The following is a 17,802-nucleotide window of genomic DNA, read 5'->3' as shown; positions in this document are numbered from 1 at the left end:
CGGCGGCGGCGAGGGGCGGGGACGCGGGCCCGGCGCCTCCCCGTGCGGCTCGGCACGGCACGGCACGGCTCGGCAAGCTCGGCACGGCGCGGCGCGGCTCGGCACGGCTCGGTTTTCCCGGCCCCGCGCCTCCTCGCGCAGCTCGGCACGGCTCGGCACGGCACGGCACGGCACGGCACGGCTGGGCACGGCTCCCGACCCCGCGCCTCCCCGTGCGGCTTGGCACGGCACGGTTTCCCCAGCCCCGCGCCTCCGCTTGCCCCGTTTTTCCCCGCACCCCTTGGAAACCCGGGAGGGCTGCGGTGGCGGGAGGGGTGCCGGTGCTGCCCGGCCCAGCCCAGCCCGGCTACCTTTGCCCCCTTCTGCACTGAGGTTAATTTACAGGTACCCGCCCCCTGGAGAAATCACAGACCGCCAAAGTCCCGGACCTCCAGAATCCCAGGATAAGTCATGGACCTCCAAAGTCTCAGACATCCAAACTCCCAGGAGAAGTCACAGACCTCCAAAATCCCAGCAGAAGTCATGGGCTGCCAAGTCCCAGACATCCAAAATCCCAGGAGAAGTCATGGACCTCCGAAGTCTCAGGCATCCCAAATGCCAGAAGACCTGGGCCTCCAAGTTTTTGGACATCCAAACTCCCAGGAGAAGTCACAGACATTCAAAATCCCAGACCTCCAAAATCCCAGCAGAAGCCACAGGCCCCAAAGCCCTAGGAGAAGTGTCAGACCTCCAAAATCCTAGGAGAAATCACATACCTCCAAAATCCCCACAGAAGTCACGGACCTCCAAAGTCTTGGACATCCAAAATCTCAGGAGAAATCATGGACTTCCAAAGTCCCAGACCACCAGACTCCCAGCAGAAGTCACAGACGTTCCCAATCCCAGTAGAAATCATGAACCTCCAAAGCCCACAAGCCTGTGTGGTTTTTAAAAAAAGAAAAAAAAAAATAGAGCATAAGGGCTGGCCCCAAACTTGCTGGTTCTTTTTGCACTGGATGCATTTTATTTTGACTCTTTTTAAGTGAACTCAAAGCAGCACCAGCAGCTTTTGCCCAAACACCAAACCTTCTTGCAGAGACCTGTGGTTCTGCAGCCAAAACATTCTGGTGGGAAATGTTCTCCCCTCCCAGTGTGGGGTGAAAGACCCAGGCCCCACGCCAGCAGAAACACGCAGCCACGGCCACACCGGTTTGGTTTTCCCCCTTGGAGTGGAGGGGTGCAGAAGCATCGCTGCCCTGGAAGTGGAGCTCCCACCCCCCCCAGCTCCATGCTGGCTCCTTGTGCTGGGCATGGCTCCATCCCGCCTGGCGCCTCCAAAGAAAACCACACACTAGATAACCGTTACTTTAAAAAAAACCGTGGTTTTTTTGGTTTTTTTGGTTTTTTTGACAGAGCTTTCCCCCTCACCTTGCAGCACCTTCCTCAAATTTCTCCTCCTCATTCGTGCCAGCTGTGAAGCTTAACATGCCCCAGCACGGGCACAGCGAGGGGACAGTGCTGTGTCCCAAACACACCACACTGGGTGCTTATCCCCAAGATTTTCTGATTTATAATAACCCTCCCAATCGCCCGCTATATTTTAGGAAGGAAAAACCACGCTCACCAGGAACTACCTATTTTCAACACCAGCCTCACTGGTGACCAAAGCCAAGCACTGAACTAAGCATGGAATGGTGCGGATGCAGCAGGGTGTGCTTCAGCAGCACTGTCCCCCTCCAGCACCAACCGGCTGCAGCTGCCAGTAGAAACAATAAATAAATAAATAAGAAAAAATTAGGAAAAACAAGCAGCGGTGCTTTGTGGGATGGGGCACGGCCCTCCTTTTTGGGAGCACAGGGGAAATTCTTTTGGGAAGCCTCCAGCAGGCTCCTTCACTGCTTTTCATTCACCAAGGGGACATATAAAAGGAGGGGTTTTTCATGAAAAAGAGGTGCAACTGCATTAGTCAGAGTGTCCCCAGGAAGGTCCTTCCAGCTCCCGTTTGGGAACAGGGAGCACCCCCAGGAGCAGCGCCCCTGTAACACCTACCACCACATGACAGGGAGCGAAGGAAGGGCTTGGGAGGAGGCGCCAGTAATACAGACAGAGAAATTAAAAATTTAAAAAGAAAACAGCGGAGAACGGTAAACCCAGCGTGCTGGGAAGGGCCGACGCGTGGCATCCGCATCCCGAAACTCGCTAATCATTTACCGGCATCGATGGTGCAACCGGCCCAACCGGGACCCCTTCAAGCTCGGAGGAGGCCAGTGCCAGCACACCGCCCCCAGCCTCAGGGGAAGCCCCCAGCCCCTCTGAGGGGACAGGCGGATGGGGGGCCGGCAGGGCTCGGACCCCCCGCGGCCGGGCGGGCCGGTGACCGAGCCGAGCGCCCCCGCAGCGCGGCCCCCGCGCCGCTCCACGCGTGTCCCCCGCCGCGCCGCGCCGCCACGCCCCGCCAGGCGGCCCCGCCAATGGGAAGGCGCGGGGAGGCCAGCGGCGCCTTTTATTGGCTGCAGCCCCTGCATATATTATCGGGCGGCGGCGGCGGCGGCCGCGGAGCGCGGCGGGACCCGGCGGGGGCTGGCGGCAGCGGCGGGGCCGGGGCGCGGGATGGTGGCGGGGCCGCCGGGGGCCGCCTGCCCGCCCGGCGATGGGGCGGCGCGGGGGGGCCGGGAGGCGGCGGGGCAGGGCCCGGGGCCGCTAAGGCGGAGCGGAGCTGGACGGCACAGGACGGAGAGGCGGCCGGCGCCCCGCCGGCGCTGAGCCGGAGCCTGCGGTAAGTGTGCGGGGCCGGGGGAGGAGGGGGTGAGCCGGCGCAGAGACTCCGCCGGCGGGAGGCGGAAGGAGCGTTGCGGGGGGAGCCGTGACCCCACACGGCGGGGATCCCGGGTGCCGCCGTGCGCGACGGTGGAGAGGCGGCTCGGCCGCCGCCGGCTCGTTCGGTGACCTTGGTCAAGTTGCCGCCTCGCTCCGGGCTCGCTTCGCCACCCGCCCGGTTAGGACGGGTGTAGAGGAGAGCAACGAGCCCTTCCCAGTGCCCAGCTGCGGCGGCCAGCAGGGCCGGCCCGGGGGTGCTGCGACCGGCCCGGTGGAACCGGGTACTTGAAGGAGCGAGACGCCCGGGAAGCTGGAAACCCGCTGCCCGCGCAGTGTGCGCGGCTCGGGGGGAGCCGCCGGGGGAGATGCCCCCGGAGCTGCGGAACCCGCACTTCTGCGCCGGGCCCGCGTAACTCGGCAGCCGGTGCCCCGGGTGCGGGCGGGAGGGCTCCGCTCCCTGCTGCGGGGCCGGCGCTCTCCCGGGGGTTTGCTCGCCTCCAAGGCTGCGGTGCGGTTCCCAGCGCCGTGCCCTGTCACCAACCCTGGGAGGGAGGGAGGGGGGGGGGGTCCCGGCTGCGGGGCTCGAGTCCCTTCGCTAAACGCTGATTTATGTGTATATATATTTTCAGTAGGCAGCAAAACTCTGGCTCTTTAAGCCCCGGCTCGGGAGCATCAGCTCTCGGCACAGCGGTGCTCACCGTGCCCCGGACCGGGGGACCGGCGGCCGCTGCCCCGGAGCGGGGCTGGGGGGTGTGTGCCCGCGCTGTCCCCGCCGCGGTCCCGGGGCTGGGCACGGCGAGCCCGGTGTGCGGGGCCGGGGGGACCCGCCGGCAGGTGTCAGTGTCCCCTCTCTGTCAGCAGCCACGAGGGTCCCTGCCAGCCCCGGAGGTGTCGTGAGGAGGCCCCTGCACTTTTTCCAAGCGGAGCTGGCTTTGGTGGGCGGTCAGGGACAGGTTTTGAGACCTGGGAAGCAGCGGGGTGCTGGGAAGGGGGGTGGCCCCACTGTGACACCCCAGATCTCCTCCTCCTCCCTGCCCAGCACCTGCCACCCACCGCTTTATTTACCCTGTGCTGCTAATGCTGAGCTACTGCCATGCATCACTGCCCACCCGTGACACTTGTCACCTGTGTGAAGGCAAGGGAGGGATGGGAGGGAGCGGTCCTCACCTTGCGCTGCTTCCAGCTTATACATGAGGTTGGTACTCAGCTTGTGGGGTCTGTTGGGGGGGAGCAGACATCCTGTCTGGGGAGGGGACTGCAGGGATGCTCTTCCCCCAGCCCCAGAGACCCAGCTGCAGGGATGCTCCGGGCTGAGAGCTCAGCACAAGGCAGGGGAAGCCAGTGCTGCTGCTGCCATCGCCGCACTGGGGGGAGTTGTATTCTGCACATTGCTCTTTTAAGAAGCTTTTTGCCTGTGGGTGTGAAAGTCTCGGGTGAGCAAAGCCAGAGGGCAGACACATGGCACTGGTGCGACATGCTACACGCAGCTGCCATCTCCCCTGATGGCAGCCCAGGCTTCATATCATTTGATGTCTTATGCAAATCCTTAGCTCCCCGAGTCCTGGGATTTTCTGCTATTTTCCTTTAGTCTTGTCTTCAAGTGTCTTGCTCCCAAGGATGTGGAGAAAAGCTAATAAAAGGAACCCAAGTCATCAAGACTTGCAGGTTTTTTAAAACCACTCTCATGAACTGGGGCCGGGAGGGAAGGCAGCGATGTGAAATCACTTGGCAATAGTGACTGAGCAGGCACAGAGGGTGGTCTGAAGGAGCGTAGAGAGAATTGGTTCACAGCTGCCATAGTGGTCTTTACCATTGCTGCTCAGGCAGGGATGGAAGGCTCCGAGGTGGCTGTCCCCACGCTCGCTGCCTGGAGCCACATCTCTGCAGGCTGGGTGCCAGGCGGCTGACAGCACCCTGCCGTGCCCACTTTGCCAGTGATTACCATGCTGCTGTCGCTCCGGCGGTGCCTGGCTCGGTCTCTTAATTACCCCGACAGATCAATGAGGCCCTGGCGCTTCCTCAGGAGTGTGCGGACGCGAGGCTGGTGGCTGCAGCTTGTTGCAAACCATCACAGAGCTGAGGAGGCAGCAGCGCAGGCAGGCAGAGGCAGGGCTGGCTGCAAGGGAGGTGGGTCCCACGAAGCACCAAGCAAGGCTGGTGGCCCTCGAGCAAGGAGCTGAGCATCCTGCAGGATTGAGCCCTTTGGGATCGGCTGTCCTGAGGGGTGCAAGTGGCAGAGTAAGGAGTGCCTTGGGCGCCTGCGTGAATTCACATAGCCGCAGTTCGGCTGAGTCAATCCACTTCAGAAACTAAACTGCACTTAGCCTCTGCCCAGGCTCTTTTAAGTGGCCTTAATTTGATAAAGCTTTCCCACGTTTAATGAGAAGGTGACTCAGCTGCTAAGTTTGACATTAATTCCCACTAAAAGGCATCCACGGGGAGCTCAAGACCCATCCTCATCGCTCCCTGCTCCCGCACAGATGTGCCTTTGCGCCTGCTGTGCCCCAGGGACCAGCCCCCCATGGCTGGGCATGTCCCACAGCTCTGCCACCAGCAGGTATTGCGCTGCCTGGCACAGACATCGGGTGCTGCTTTTGCTCTGAGGTTCAGCTCAGCATTTACAGTGGTAGTGCCAGAGTCTGTCTGGAATGCTGTGCTTCCCCACAGCACCCAGCAAACACCGCTGCAGCCTCTTCCCAGCACACACTTCCCAGTTTATACATCTCTAGATCCTTTTCCTGCAGCATGAAAGGGCAGAAATCAATGCTAATGTCCCTGACAATTAGCTAACGTCTTAATTATTGAACTCTGCCTAATTAGTGGTGGAGCGCATGGCTCCGGAGATGCCATCAGCATGGAAGCAAGCCGGACCTTGGCATAACTCCGCAGGATGTTGCCACTGTTGCAGTCTGCTCCAAGGGCAGTAGAGAAAAGCTTTTGCAGCTCAGTAGAGCTGCTTGCCGGGCACTCGAGCATCGCTGTCAGCACCTCATGCTGAGCTGCCTCGGCCTCTCAAGCCATTTTGGGTGAGGACACCCACCACGGAAGCAATCCCATTGCCATCTCAGGGGTGGGAAGGCACTTCTACAAATTGCAACAAGCTGTTTTTAAGATGCAGCTTGTGATGAGTGACAGTCTGGGCCGTGTATTGGCCATCACTGGAAGGACAGCAGGGTGTTCTGCTGCAGGCAACAGTGATGCAGAGGGCTGTAACAAGCTCAGGAAGACTTGATCAGGGAGGAGGTTGTGGTCCTGGGAAAGTTTGCCAAGAATATTTGCCTTTGCACTCTTCTTCCTTCACTTTAAGGTTTTTATAGAAGGGGGAGGGAAAAAAATTAACAAGCTGGAATTTTTCCAACTTCTATGATGCAAAACCCTAAATCAAAAAAATAGATGAGTAGTCAGATGCTTCTCATCAAATCTTCATTCTTTTGGATCAAGGAAAAGTGATTAGAAAGTTATTTCCAGCTTTAGTACTAAGGTCAAGGGGGTTACTTGCTTCCAAAAAGCTATGCTCTCCCCAGCATCCCAGGAAGGATGCAAGCATCCCAGGAGATGCTGGTGTGAGCAGGTGGGGGTGCACCCCAATACGCATGGCCCTCAACCCTGTAGAGCAGCAGCAGCAGTCCTCCAGCAAAATCTGAGGGCCCCCCCCCCAGCTGTGTGGTTTAAGGACTATATGGAGCTATAACAATTTCTGCATGTACTTATTTTATATAACCCCTGATCGATATGAGCAAATAAATTAGCCCAGCTAACGATGGTGCAGGAAAGCTGCTCCTCAGGGATAAGTTTGCCATGTCACACGGCGCAGCTCCCATGCAGGCTCTCCTGCCTGTGGTGGCTTGCCTGCTCCTGCTTGACTTGGGGCTTCAAGCTGCTGTTGGCAAGGATGCTCGTGTGCGTCAGCACCTGTCCCCAAGCAAGAGCCCGCCTCAGAGGTGCCAGCAGTCACAGTGTAAATAAGAAGCAGGTGTAAATAAGAGCTCATTTAGCAAGGTTGGAAACTTTGCTGCTTGAGGGACTCTGCACGTCAGGAGGGGACCTTCACTGGGTTTGTGCCAGTTTGCCCCAGTCAAGTGCTGGAAATACTCAGTTCTGACTTTTTATTGCTTTGTAGTAAAACATGAGGTGGCCATAAGTAAGCATCCCATGCCCAACATGGAATCTCAGAACAAGCTCCCCAGGGAAGGAACCAGAGCAGGCTGAAGTGGTTTCTAGCTGGGCTGGGGACTGTAGCCTAAGGAAGAGGTGGCCCAAGGTAGCTCCATCCCTAATGTCTGTCCCCACAATGGTCACCCAGAAGAGGTTTGCTGCCTTGAGCTGCAGTGCTGGGTGGGGAGGTGGGAGAGGGGCTTTGGAGGGGAAGGGCAGCAAGGGGAGCCCTTCCTGGGGAAGGCATGTGGGGGTGCCCCCCATGCTGGTGGTGGCAAGGGGCTGGTCAATGCCGGTGGGAAGCTGTTAGCACCCAGGAGGGCTTCCTGGAAGAGACAGTGCTCTGCCTGATGTCCCCCAAAAGAATCCCTTCCATGCTTTGAATCAAAGGAAGGATACTCCTATATCTTCCTGATTTACACCAGGAAAGCCCCAGGGAGGGCAGCAGGGTGACCAGTGTGACACCATTCATACTGGTCTGTGGTGGTGTGAAGTGGTGATGGATGAGTCCAGTCTCCCATGGCACTTTTGGAAAAGCATCTCCTTGGCTGTACGGACCTGGGTGGAGGGAGAGGGCAGAGGGAGGCAGCCAGGGAGCAGCCCCTGGCCCAGCCCCACCTTGGCTGGAGGTGGTCAGGAGTCACCTAAAAGCCACAGACAATGACAGTGGACGAGGACATCAGCCGTGCCGAGCCTGTTTGTGGTGCAACAGGCAGGCTAGCTGGCACACCACCTATTTAAGCAAGGTGTTTTGCTGGCACAGCCATATTTAATGCTACAAGCAGTGCGTTTCAAGAGCAGGGTTTAGAAAGATGCTATTCAAGGAGTGCTTTCACCTCGGCTTCTCAGCTGAGAGCCAGAGCGCTGCTTTCCTGCCTGTTATAAGAGAGAGGGACCAAATCATGGAGGATGTAGCCCATGGTCAGTATCTAAACCATCCATAGGGTTTGCTGCCAGGCCCTGGCTCCCACCATGCCCTCCTGGGCACGGCAGTTTGTCCCTGCTCCCTGTGTCACCCTGTACAGCACAGGAGCAGGAACCCACAGCTGCAGGCAGTGGGGGGGCTGGGAGGGTTTGATCCTGAGCCTTGCACACTGCTTCAGTCCCTGGGCCACCTCCATTTTAACTGCAGCTATTCCTGGGGAGGAGAGCAAGGTGCTTGCCTGCACCTCGGCTGCCTGCTTCCCCCTGGCCCAGCTTTGGTTGCAGGCAGGGAGGGTTTCAGAGCAGCCAAAGAGCCTCAGCCATCACCCACGCGTGGCAGTGCACAGGCAGCTCCGTGAGCAGCCAGCATCGGGTCCTGCTGCGTTGCAGGGGGGACAGGTGCCCCCTGCACTCAAGGTGCGGAGTGAGGAGACCAGCCTGATATTGTTGGTCCCCCTGCCCTCCCCCACCCCCCCGGCACAGGGGCCTGCTCACCTGAGCCAGGATTTGGCCATGTCGTGGTCGTGGGGGATTCCACATGCCAGGAGAGGACGGCAATGACCAGGGTGTTACATGGCTGCCTGCAAGGTTGGGAGAAACCAGGGTGACACAGGGAAAGCTGGTGCAGGAGGGGGGACAGAAAAAACCCTGCATGCTGCTCTGCCTGCTCCTGCCTGCCCTGCTGCCCTGGCATCCCCAATCTGGTGATGTGAAAATCTCAGGTTTTGTTTAAAATTAACAGGGCCCCAGCCTTGAGGGCTGAGTGAGAAGCTGAGAAAGCGTAACCAAAGTGCACCCTTAAGGGTTTAAAAATAGAAGAGAGGGAGAAAAAAAAATATAAAAAAATAATAATACATGTTAAAGCACGATGATTCATCTGGCAAAGCCCCACTTGGGAGAACACAGGGCTGGTGTGTGGTTGGCAGGGGTGAGTGTTTGGGCTCTGGGCCCCCATCAGCCACCTTCCCAGAATAAAAATCACCTTCCCTGGAAGCTCTGCAGTGACAGGGTCCTTGTTTTAAGGCAAACAGCTCTTGCTGCCTGGCAGGACACCTCACCTTGCCCCAGCTCTGCCAGAGCTTGCAACTCCCCATCTCCCACCTTCACTTGCAAATTCAGGCTCTGGCCCCAGTGCTGCTGCTCCCAGCAAAGCTCCATCTTTACTGCCGCAGATACTGCCATATGCTGGGCTATAAAAGCAGAAAGGTCTTGGCTTAAAATAAACACAAGCTGCATTCAAAACATCACTGCAATCATCCCATCTAACTTTGAGGTGGACATCCATCCGTCCATCCATCCATCATCTGAGCCACTAGCAGGACGCAAAGAAAAGTCTAACATCAGCCACATGTGGCTCAACCCATACCTGGAGAAGTTCATTTTTTCCTAGTCTCCTATGCTTATTATTTTTTAACCCCTCCTGAAATGAGCTACACATGCTTGTGATGGGCATCCCCAAGGTGCAAGGTGCAGAGACAGCCCACCCTCCCCACCACGTGGGCACCCTGTAGCAGCAAGCTTGGCTCACTGGGCTGATGCATGGCAGAGGAAAACAGAAAGAGAAAGCCAGAAATTTCTCTCAAAGAGCCACCAGCAAGGATTTCATTTAACTTCAGCAGCAGGCAGCACCCCTAACCCATAAACTCTTACCTCCTGTGGCAGGACTGGTCCATGCCCAGCACATGGCTCTCCCCAGAGCACAGCTTTCCCTTCAGCAGCAGCCTCTCCAAATCAAACCCCACCTTCCCTTTGCTTGTGGTAGCACCTGGTGTAGATCCATGCCAAACTGGCCCCCCCAGCACCTCGTCCAGCGTGGCCACCCGGTACCAGTGGCCTCACGGGGCTCCCCGCTTCGTGCGGTGCCGTTGCAGGGCAGGGCTGTCCTGGAGGATCGCCGTGGGGTGAGAGAATGAAGAAGCCAGCCGGGCAGCAGCAGGATGGGGCGGCAGGACCTCCCGCGAGCTGACGGGCCACCGCCGATGCTCCCGTGGCCGCTGGCCCTCCTGGCCCTGAGCGCGTGCTGCCGCTGGGGGGTGGCCGGCGGGGCGGGCGGCACAGTGCCCCAGCAGCATGCTGCCCCCGCGACCCCTTCCTCCTCTTCCTCATCCTCCTCTTCATCCGGCCGAGCACCCCTCGACTGGCTCCTCACCGACCGGGGACCCTTCTACCGAGCCCAGGAGTACGTGGACTTCATGGAGCGCTACCGGCAGGGTTTCACCACCAGGTACAGGATCTACAGGTGAGAGGCCCTGGGCACCCCGGGAGGGAGCTGTGGTGTGGGGGGCTGCGGGGGGCACGGCGGAGCAGAGACCGACCCACTAATCCGTACGAGCAGGCCCCTGCGTGCAGGAGGAGGCTACCCATCGGGAGCGATGGTGGGTGGGTGTATGTGAGATGCTGCTTTCCCAGGGAATAGAACAGCAGCTTCCCAAGGTGCTCATGGCATGGCCGGGATGGGCTCCAGGCAGGATTTGCCCTGAACTGGGAGTGATTTCGTGTGTAGGTTGATGTGTGGTCAGCCCTTACGATGGGAGGCACAGAGGGATGTTCCCTTGTCCTTTTGCTGTGCACAAAGACACCTCTGTGCCGAATTACTGAGCCTCCCTGGGCTGCCAGCCATCTGGGGCTGGGATGCTGCAGAAGCTCACAAAAAGCCACCGCGACTGACCCCCTGGCATGTCCCCAAGTGCCGTCACCATACAGACTGCAGCAGTGGGATGCTACACGCATGGGAGCCAATGCTGGAGGGGCCTTCCTGCCAGTAGAGAACCACGTTCGGCAGCAGTGGGGTCCGCTGCCACTGGCAAAGGGCTGCCCCCTGACAGCCGGTGTGGGAAACCCACCCCACCGCCTCTCGGCACTAAGTGGGACTGTCACCTCCTGCTAACGAGCCCTTTTCCCTTCTTCCTCTCACTGGTGCCAAGCCCCGGGGGCTTCTGGCAGTGGTACAAAGCCTGGCCGCTGCTTCCCAGGGGAGCTGACGTGGGTACCAGGATGGCAGCCCTGTAATGCAGCCCCGGAGACCTCCTCTTGCTGCTTCCCTACACGCTGACGTTGCCATGCTGAGGGACCCACATCCTCTGGGGATGCTGCGGGTGACGGTGGTGGGACAGGAAGGAGCAGCCGCAGGGACAGCAGCTGGCTCGCACCTCCTCTGAGGCAGAGAACCAGCTAGCAGCCTTCCAGGCTTGTTTTCTCTGTAGGATGGGATAGGGGGGTACTGGTGCAGGGCTCCTGGCCCCTTAGCTCCATATGCCCCAGCACCCAGGGAGCACGCGTGCAAGGGGAAAGGCAGCATCCCCTCCTCCCTCACCCCCAGCTCCGCTCCTGGCCCCAACATCCCACTTTCTGGGCCCAAAAATCACGATGGGAGGCAACACAGCATCCACCAAGCCCTCCAGCTGCTTTGAATCCATCCATCCACCCCTCCCTCTCCCTCCTTTCCCAATCAGCCCTAATTAAACTGTCTGAAAGCTGCCGCCTGGTTTTAATTAGGGCAAAATGCTGAAGATTAGGCTGAAATTGGCCGCTGGTTGTTTACAGGGCATTGGTTGCTTGAGGCAGTGGCAGGCTGGTGGCTCCCCACCTGGGGGCTGGGTGATGCTGGAGGGAGGCACATTCATTCACATCCTCCAGGGCTATGAGGGGACCTGCCACCAACGCCGCCACATCCCAATGCCTCCAGCTTCCTACAGAAAGCTGCCAATACTTAAAACCATGAAACCCCCAGATGTCTGATTTTCACCTGAACCCATAGACATGAGGATGGAGGATGGATGAGTCCCATCCAGACCAGTGGGCTGGAAAAAGCTCTAGCCATGCTCCGGGCTGTGATTAATGCCTGCCGGAGGTGCCTGGTTAATCAATATCAGGCATCTCCGCCGCTTGTAGCTCATTATTGCCATCGATGGCTTAGGGAGGGACGACACTTTCATCCTGGCTGGATCTATAGCTGGCAAGTGCATGCAGTGGGTCCTTCACCTCTGCTGCGGCGATGGGCAGGTCGGGATGGTCCCAACAGGAGTTTTTCCGCCTACCAATCCTGTCCTGCTGCGCTCCTCCTGCAGAGAGTTTGCTCGCTGGAAGGTGAATAATTTGGCTTTGGAGAGGAAAGACTTCTTCAGCCTGCCGCTTCCCCTGGCCCCTGAATTCATCCGCAACATCCGTCTGCTGGGACGCCGACCCAGCCCCCAGCAGATCACCGACAGCCTCATCAAGAAGTATGGGACCCACTTCTTGCTCGCTGCCACGCTGGGAGGTGAGTGCTGGTGGGCGCTCGCTTCCCTTGCACAAGGCAGCGTGCAAAGGAGGGAGGTGGGAAAATAAGCACTACAGGAGAAATATGGCCAAGAAGGGGGAGGGGGGGAGCCCGGCAGCCCCCCCAAAGCATTGCATGTCCCCCCAGGAGAAGAGTCCCTGACCATTTTTGTGGACAAGCGCAAGCTGAGCCGGAGAGCAGAGCCTGCCGGGGGGGCTGGGAACAGCTCGGGGGTCTCGCTGGAGACCCTGCACCAGCTGGCAGCCTCCTACTTCATCGACCGAGAGAGCACGCTGCGCCGGCTCCACCACATCCAGATTGCCACGGCTGCCATCAAGGTAGGTGAGGGTGGGAGGGAGAGGGCAGCACGGGGAGACGGTGGCCCCAGGCCTCGCCAGCAGCCCCCCCCAAACCTGGCCGAGACCCTAAAGCATCCCCCGGGGAGGGGAGACGAAGGGGAACAGCAGGCAAAGGTAACACATCCGCATTATTTATGGGAAATTGGGCACGCTAATGAAGGCACATTTTTCAGCGGGCTGCAGGCTGGGCTGCTGCCTGTCAACAAGCCAATTAGCAGGCAATTAGTTCTCCTCTCCAAGCATCGCCTTGCCACGAGGAGTGGAGCATGGCAAGCCTGGCCAGGAGTTACCTGCAGCACTTCTGGTGGGGTGGCACGCGCCCTGGGTCCCCTCCTATGTGACCACCTGTGGGTCCCCCACTTAGGTGACCGAAACACGGACAGGACCACTCGGCTGCAGCAACTACGACAACCTGGACTCGGTGAGCTCCGTCCTGGTGCAGAGCCCTGAGAACAAAGTGCAGCTCCAAGGTAGGACCAGGCTGGTGGGGACGGCCAGGAGCCACGGTGGGATGCTCGCGGGTGCGCAGTGAGCCGCAGGGGAGGATGCTGGCTTGAGATGCTGCTTTTAATTTAAGGGCTGGGGAGGAGAGGGGATGAAAATAATCAAAGCTGGGCAGGATGAGGTTGTTGCTCGTCTGCCAAGAGGAGCCAAGATCGATGCAGAACCCAGACAAGCGGCTCCACAGCAAATTGATATGATAATCATGTGAGGGTGGGAGCCGGGGGAAGGCTCACTCCCTCCTCACCCAGGCGGTGTTTTCGAGGGGCTCTGCCGGTGCCCTGATGCTCCCAGGTCTGTCTCCCGCTCGCAGGGCTGCAGACGGTGCTTCCCTCCTACCTGCGGGAGAGGTTCGTGGCGGCTGCCCTCAGCTACATCGCCTGCAGCTCGGCCGGGGAGCTGGTGTGCCACCGGAGCGACTGCCACTGCCAGTGCCAGCCCGCCTTCCCTCGCTGCAACTGCCCCGAGGCCGACGTCCAGGCGCTGGAGAGCAGCCTGGTCCAGCTCCAGCGAGCCTGGGAGAGCCACCACGGCCAGTTCGAGGAGTCAGGTGAGGCTGGGAAGACCCCACCAAGCATCTCCTTCCCTGCAAACCCTCCTTGGGGAGCAGCCCAGGCTGGGTGGTGAGGCTCCAGGGTGGTGGTCTCCCTGTGAAGAGAGCTTATGTGGAGGGAGGTTGCTGCCAGCCCTACCTCCGCTGCTTGCTCTCCTGGGTCTGCTGATGCCATCTCTCTCCCCACACAGAGGAGTTTCAGGCCCTGGTGAAAAGGCTCCCTGGGGACCGTTTCCTGAACAGGACAGCCATCTCCCACTTCTGGGCCATGGACCTGGATGTCCAGCACCGCTATCAGCAGCTGGGCACCAGCCTGAAGCTGCTCTCCAGGAAAACCCACCGACTTATCCGGCGGCTCTTCAACCTCAGTAAACGCTGCCACCGGCAACCTCGCTTCAAACTGCCGAAGGAAAGGTATGGTGCCATGGCATCCCCATCCCACGCCGAGGACACTGCTTGGAGCCCCGAGGAGGGCTCAGACCCATGGCTGGGACTGGAGGAGCTCCCACCTGGCTGGAGGGATGCTGGGGGGCGAGCAGGCAGCAGGGGCAGCTCTGCCACCCTGGGATGTGGCCTTGAGAGATTGGGTCCAAGGCTGGAGGTGGAAAATGGGGGTTCACAGGGTCCACCAGCAGTGCAGAAAAATGAACAATGAGGTGGGCAGCTCTTCCATCCCTAGGGAAAGCCCATCACACCCCAAAAGATGCCATGTAAGCATCTCTCCTCCCGTGTCTCTTCTCCACCAGGTCCCTCCCTTACTGGTGGAGCCGTGCACAGTCGCTACTGTACTGCAGTGAGACCACCATGCCTGGGACCTTCCTGGAAGAAAGCCACAGCTGCACGTGTCCCTCTGACCAGCCCTCCTGCCAGGGGTCCATACCGTGTGCCTTGGGAGAGGGGCCGGCCTGCGCCAGCTGTGCCGAGGACAACAGCACCCGCTGCGGGACCTGCAACCACGGCTACGTGCTCGCCCAAGGCTTCTGCCGCCCCGAGGTGGCCGACTCGCTGGAGCACTACCTGGGGCTGGAGACGGACCTGCAAGACTTGGAGCTCAAGTACCTCCTGCAGAAACGGGACAGCCGCATCGAGGTGCACTCCATCTTCATCAGCAACGACATGCGCCTGGGGAGCTGGTTCGACCCCTCCTGGAGGAAACGCATGCTCTTGACCCTGAAGAGCAACAAGTACAAGCCCGGGCTTGTTCACGTGATGTTGGCCCTCTCCCTGCAGATCTGCCTCACCAAGAACAGCACGCTGGAGCCCGTCATGGCCATCTACGTCAACCCCTTTGGGGGAAGCCACTCGGAGAGCTGGTTCATGCCCATCAATGAGGGCAGCTTCCCAGACTGGGAAAGGACTAACGTAGATGCCTCTGCCCAGTGCCAAAATTGGACGCTCACCTTGGGCAACAAGTGGAAGACCTTCTTTGAAACAGTCCATGTCTACTTGCGGAGCCGCATCAAGTCTCTGGATGACAGCTCCAACGAGACAATCTACTATGAACCCTTGGAGATGGCAGATCCCTCCAAGAACCTGGGGTACATGAAAATCAACAGTCTGCAAGTCTTCGGCTACAGCCTGCCCTTTGAACCAGACGCTATTCGTGACCTGATCCTTCAGCTGGACTACCCCTACACCCAGGGCTCCCAGGACTCGGCCATGCTCCAGCTGTTGGAGATCAGGGACCGGGTGAACAGGTTGTCACCCCCTGGCAAAACCCGCCTCGACCTCTTCACTTGCTTGCTCCGCCACAGGCTCAAGCTAGCCAACAACGAGGTGACGAGGATCCAGTCCTCCTTGAGGGCCTTCAACGCCAAGCTGCCCAACGCACTAGAGCAGGAGATGGGCAAGCTGTGCAGCTAACGGCCGGGGCTGTTGGCATCTCAGAGCAAGGGGGGCGGGAGAAAGGACTCCCTGGGAGGGGTTGAAAATAACCACCCGAAAAAAATTAAATCAAGGCCTTACCTTAGTGCCAACCACGTGCTTCCATGGTACCCCCAGCGACTGGCCAAAGAGATGCAGGGCTCGAGCGGATGGAGGACACCAGCGGGACTATGGAGGAGGGATGGCTCAGGCACCGCAGACTGGCTCCGAGTGTGGCGACAATGCCAGCACGGCCACCCCGTCAGTGGTTGAAGGGATGTGCTGATGGGCGGGGGTGATGTGGCTCAGCCAGAGGCAACTGGTGGTCCTACAGGAGCAGATGCCCAACCTGCCACAAGGATCCTCCAGTGGCTGCCTGCTCAGCGCCCCAACTTTTGTAGTCTTTTTAAGAGAGGTTTCTACCGGCGCCTTCACTTTCACACCCCCCACGATCCTTCCTGCAGCTGTGCCGTCACACACGGCGCCAGGGGGACCACCCTGCAGGCCCCCGAGATCTGGCAGATTTTCCCTTGGAGCCTCTCCATGAGCATCTCGCACCTGCTGCGGTACCGAGGCATTGTCAACCCTTGTGTGGGAAGGACCTGCCCTGTGGACGCTGCCATCACGGACACCGGCGGAGACCTCTGGGCCGCAATTCCTTGCAAAAAAAACCCCACAAACCTAAAATGAAAGAAAGAAAAAGGAAAAAAAAAGTTTTATTTATGTATTTATTTGTTTTGTTTGGGAGGGGTTTTTTTAAGCCTATTTATTTGGGGAAGTGTCATTTCTTGTCAGTGGCTCCAGCCAAGAGACATCTTAGTAAAATGTATCTGTTTAATATATTTTTTAAAAAAATGCCTTTTTTGAGCAAAAGAGCAACCAAAACCAACTGAGATTAAAAAACAAACAAAAAAACCCAAAAAAAAAGCCCAAAGAGAACAGTTACTGTCATCCCTGGCCCTGGCTTTTCCCTCGCTGTGTGGCTCCCCTCCCTCCTTCCCTGCTGCTGCTGCTGTGCTCGGTGGGTGCCTGACCAGCATATCAAGCAGCGGCACTGCCCAGCTGTCGGATGGGAACACTGGGCATCCAGACAAGCAGAGCTCACTGCTTCGGCAGCTGCCCTCGTTTCTTGGCAGAGAACAGGGTAAAGAGAGGAAGGAGCCGACCCTCCGACCCACAGCATCCCCAAAGCAGGAGGTGCAGGCAGAGGGGATGGGCAGGGAAAAGGGGAGAGCGGAAAAAGCATATCTGTGTGTAGATCTGAGTCCGCCTCCTAATTCTCCCTGGCTGGCAAAACTTGCCTGCTTGGGTGCTGCAAAAGCGGTGGTAACCCAAACTCATCCATCCCGCTTATGCCACCCGCCTGTCCCCCCCTCTCCTCCATTCTCGGGCTGGACAGATAAAGAGATAAGCGGGAGGAAAATAACACCGGGAGAGATAAAGAGATAGGTGAGAGAAAAATAAAACAGGAGTAGATAAACCATGATTGCTATTTATATTCCCTGTCTAATCTATCAATCCATCAGGCTAGCTATTGTGGTTATAGCATGCCTCAACCTGTCACCCGGACTTCTCTTTTTCCATACATCTGTCTTCCTCTGCCCACATCTCCTCCCTTGTCCTAAAGGAAAAAAAATAATCGGGCAATTAAACACACCCGGAGGAAACGAGAAGTCAAAGACATCTTCTCTGCTCCCTGGGGGAAGCCGGCAGACATCTGCCTGGGGTTGAGGAGGATACAGGCGGGATGGCCAGCCGCAGGCTTCACAGCTAGAAAGACCATTTCAGCTTCTGCTATGCATCTCTCTGGGTCACCACATCACTTCTCGTCCTCACTGTCACGTGGGCCATGCATCGGGGTAATGTTCCTCAGCTCCATCCTCTGCCTCCTCTGGACCAAGCATTTCCTACCATGCTTTTCAGCACCCTGAACCAGTCACACATCCTAAAGCCACCTGAACGGGAATGCAAGAGCTGTTGGGACATCTGGCAGCATCTCGAGGAGCCACCAAGATATGGTGGAGCAGCTTCCACTGGCGGGGGACTGACCCCAGGCCCAGGTTTCTGTGCCTCAGTGCTGGCTCCAGGGGCAGGCAGGTGATGCTCTGAGCATAACAGTCCCATATGTGGGGGACATAGGCAGATGGAGGTTGTCCACTTTAAATTTAATGCAAAAAAAAAAAAAAAAAGGTAAAAAGGGGCAGGTAGGCAGCTGGAGGGATGCATCATCAACTTTGCATCCTCAGTGGTTGCCCCTCAGGCTGGCAGACTCCCTGCCCTGCAACACTCCCCCCCCCCCCCCCCCCCCAGATCCAGATTTCGTTGTGTATTGCCCAAAAGCACTGAGTTTGGCCCCAGTCGCTGATTCCCGTCAGGAATGAGGCCGTGTGTGA

At 58.4% G+C, this 17,802-nt stretch overlaps 1 protein-coding gene across 1 annotated transcript; it reads left to right on the top strand.

The window, feature by feature from the left end:
• Positions 1–2,605: 2,605 nt before the first annotated feature.
• On the top strand, positions 2,606–17,356 carry BRINP2 (BMP/retinoic acid inducible neural specific 2). The gene is made up of 8 exons (XM_037404804.1): positions 2,606–2,755; positions 9,747–10,114; positions 11,943–12,133; positions 12,281–12,471; positions 12,857–12,962; positions 13,307–13,543; positions 13,738–13,960; positions 14,293–17,356. Exons 2-8 carry the CDS (start codon positions 9,813–9,815, stop codon positions 15,407–15,409), a joined length of 2,367 nt encoding a protein of 788 aa, XP_037260701.1. The 5' UTR covers positions 2,606–2,755; positions 9,747–9,812; the 3' UTR covers positions 15,410–17,356.
• Positions 17,357–17,802: the final 446 nt, after the last annotated feature.

The sequence above is a fragment of the Falco rusticolus genome, chromosome 11, assembly GCF_015220075.1.
Source record: "Falco rusticolus isolate bFalRus1 chromosome 11, bFalRus1.pri, whole genome shotgun sequence".
Classification (NCBI taxonomy): Eukaryota; Metazoa; Chordata; class Aves; order Falconiformes; family Falconidae; genus Falco; species Falco rusticolus.
The sequence above is the reverse complement of the archived record's forward strand: the minus strand, read 5'-3'. Positions and strand labels throughout refer to the sequence as shown.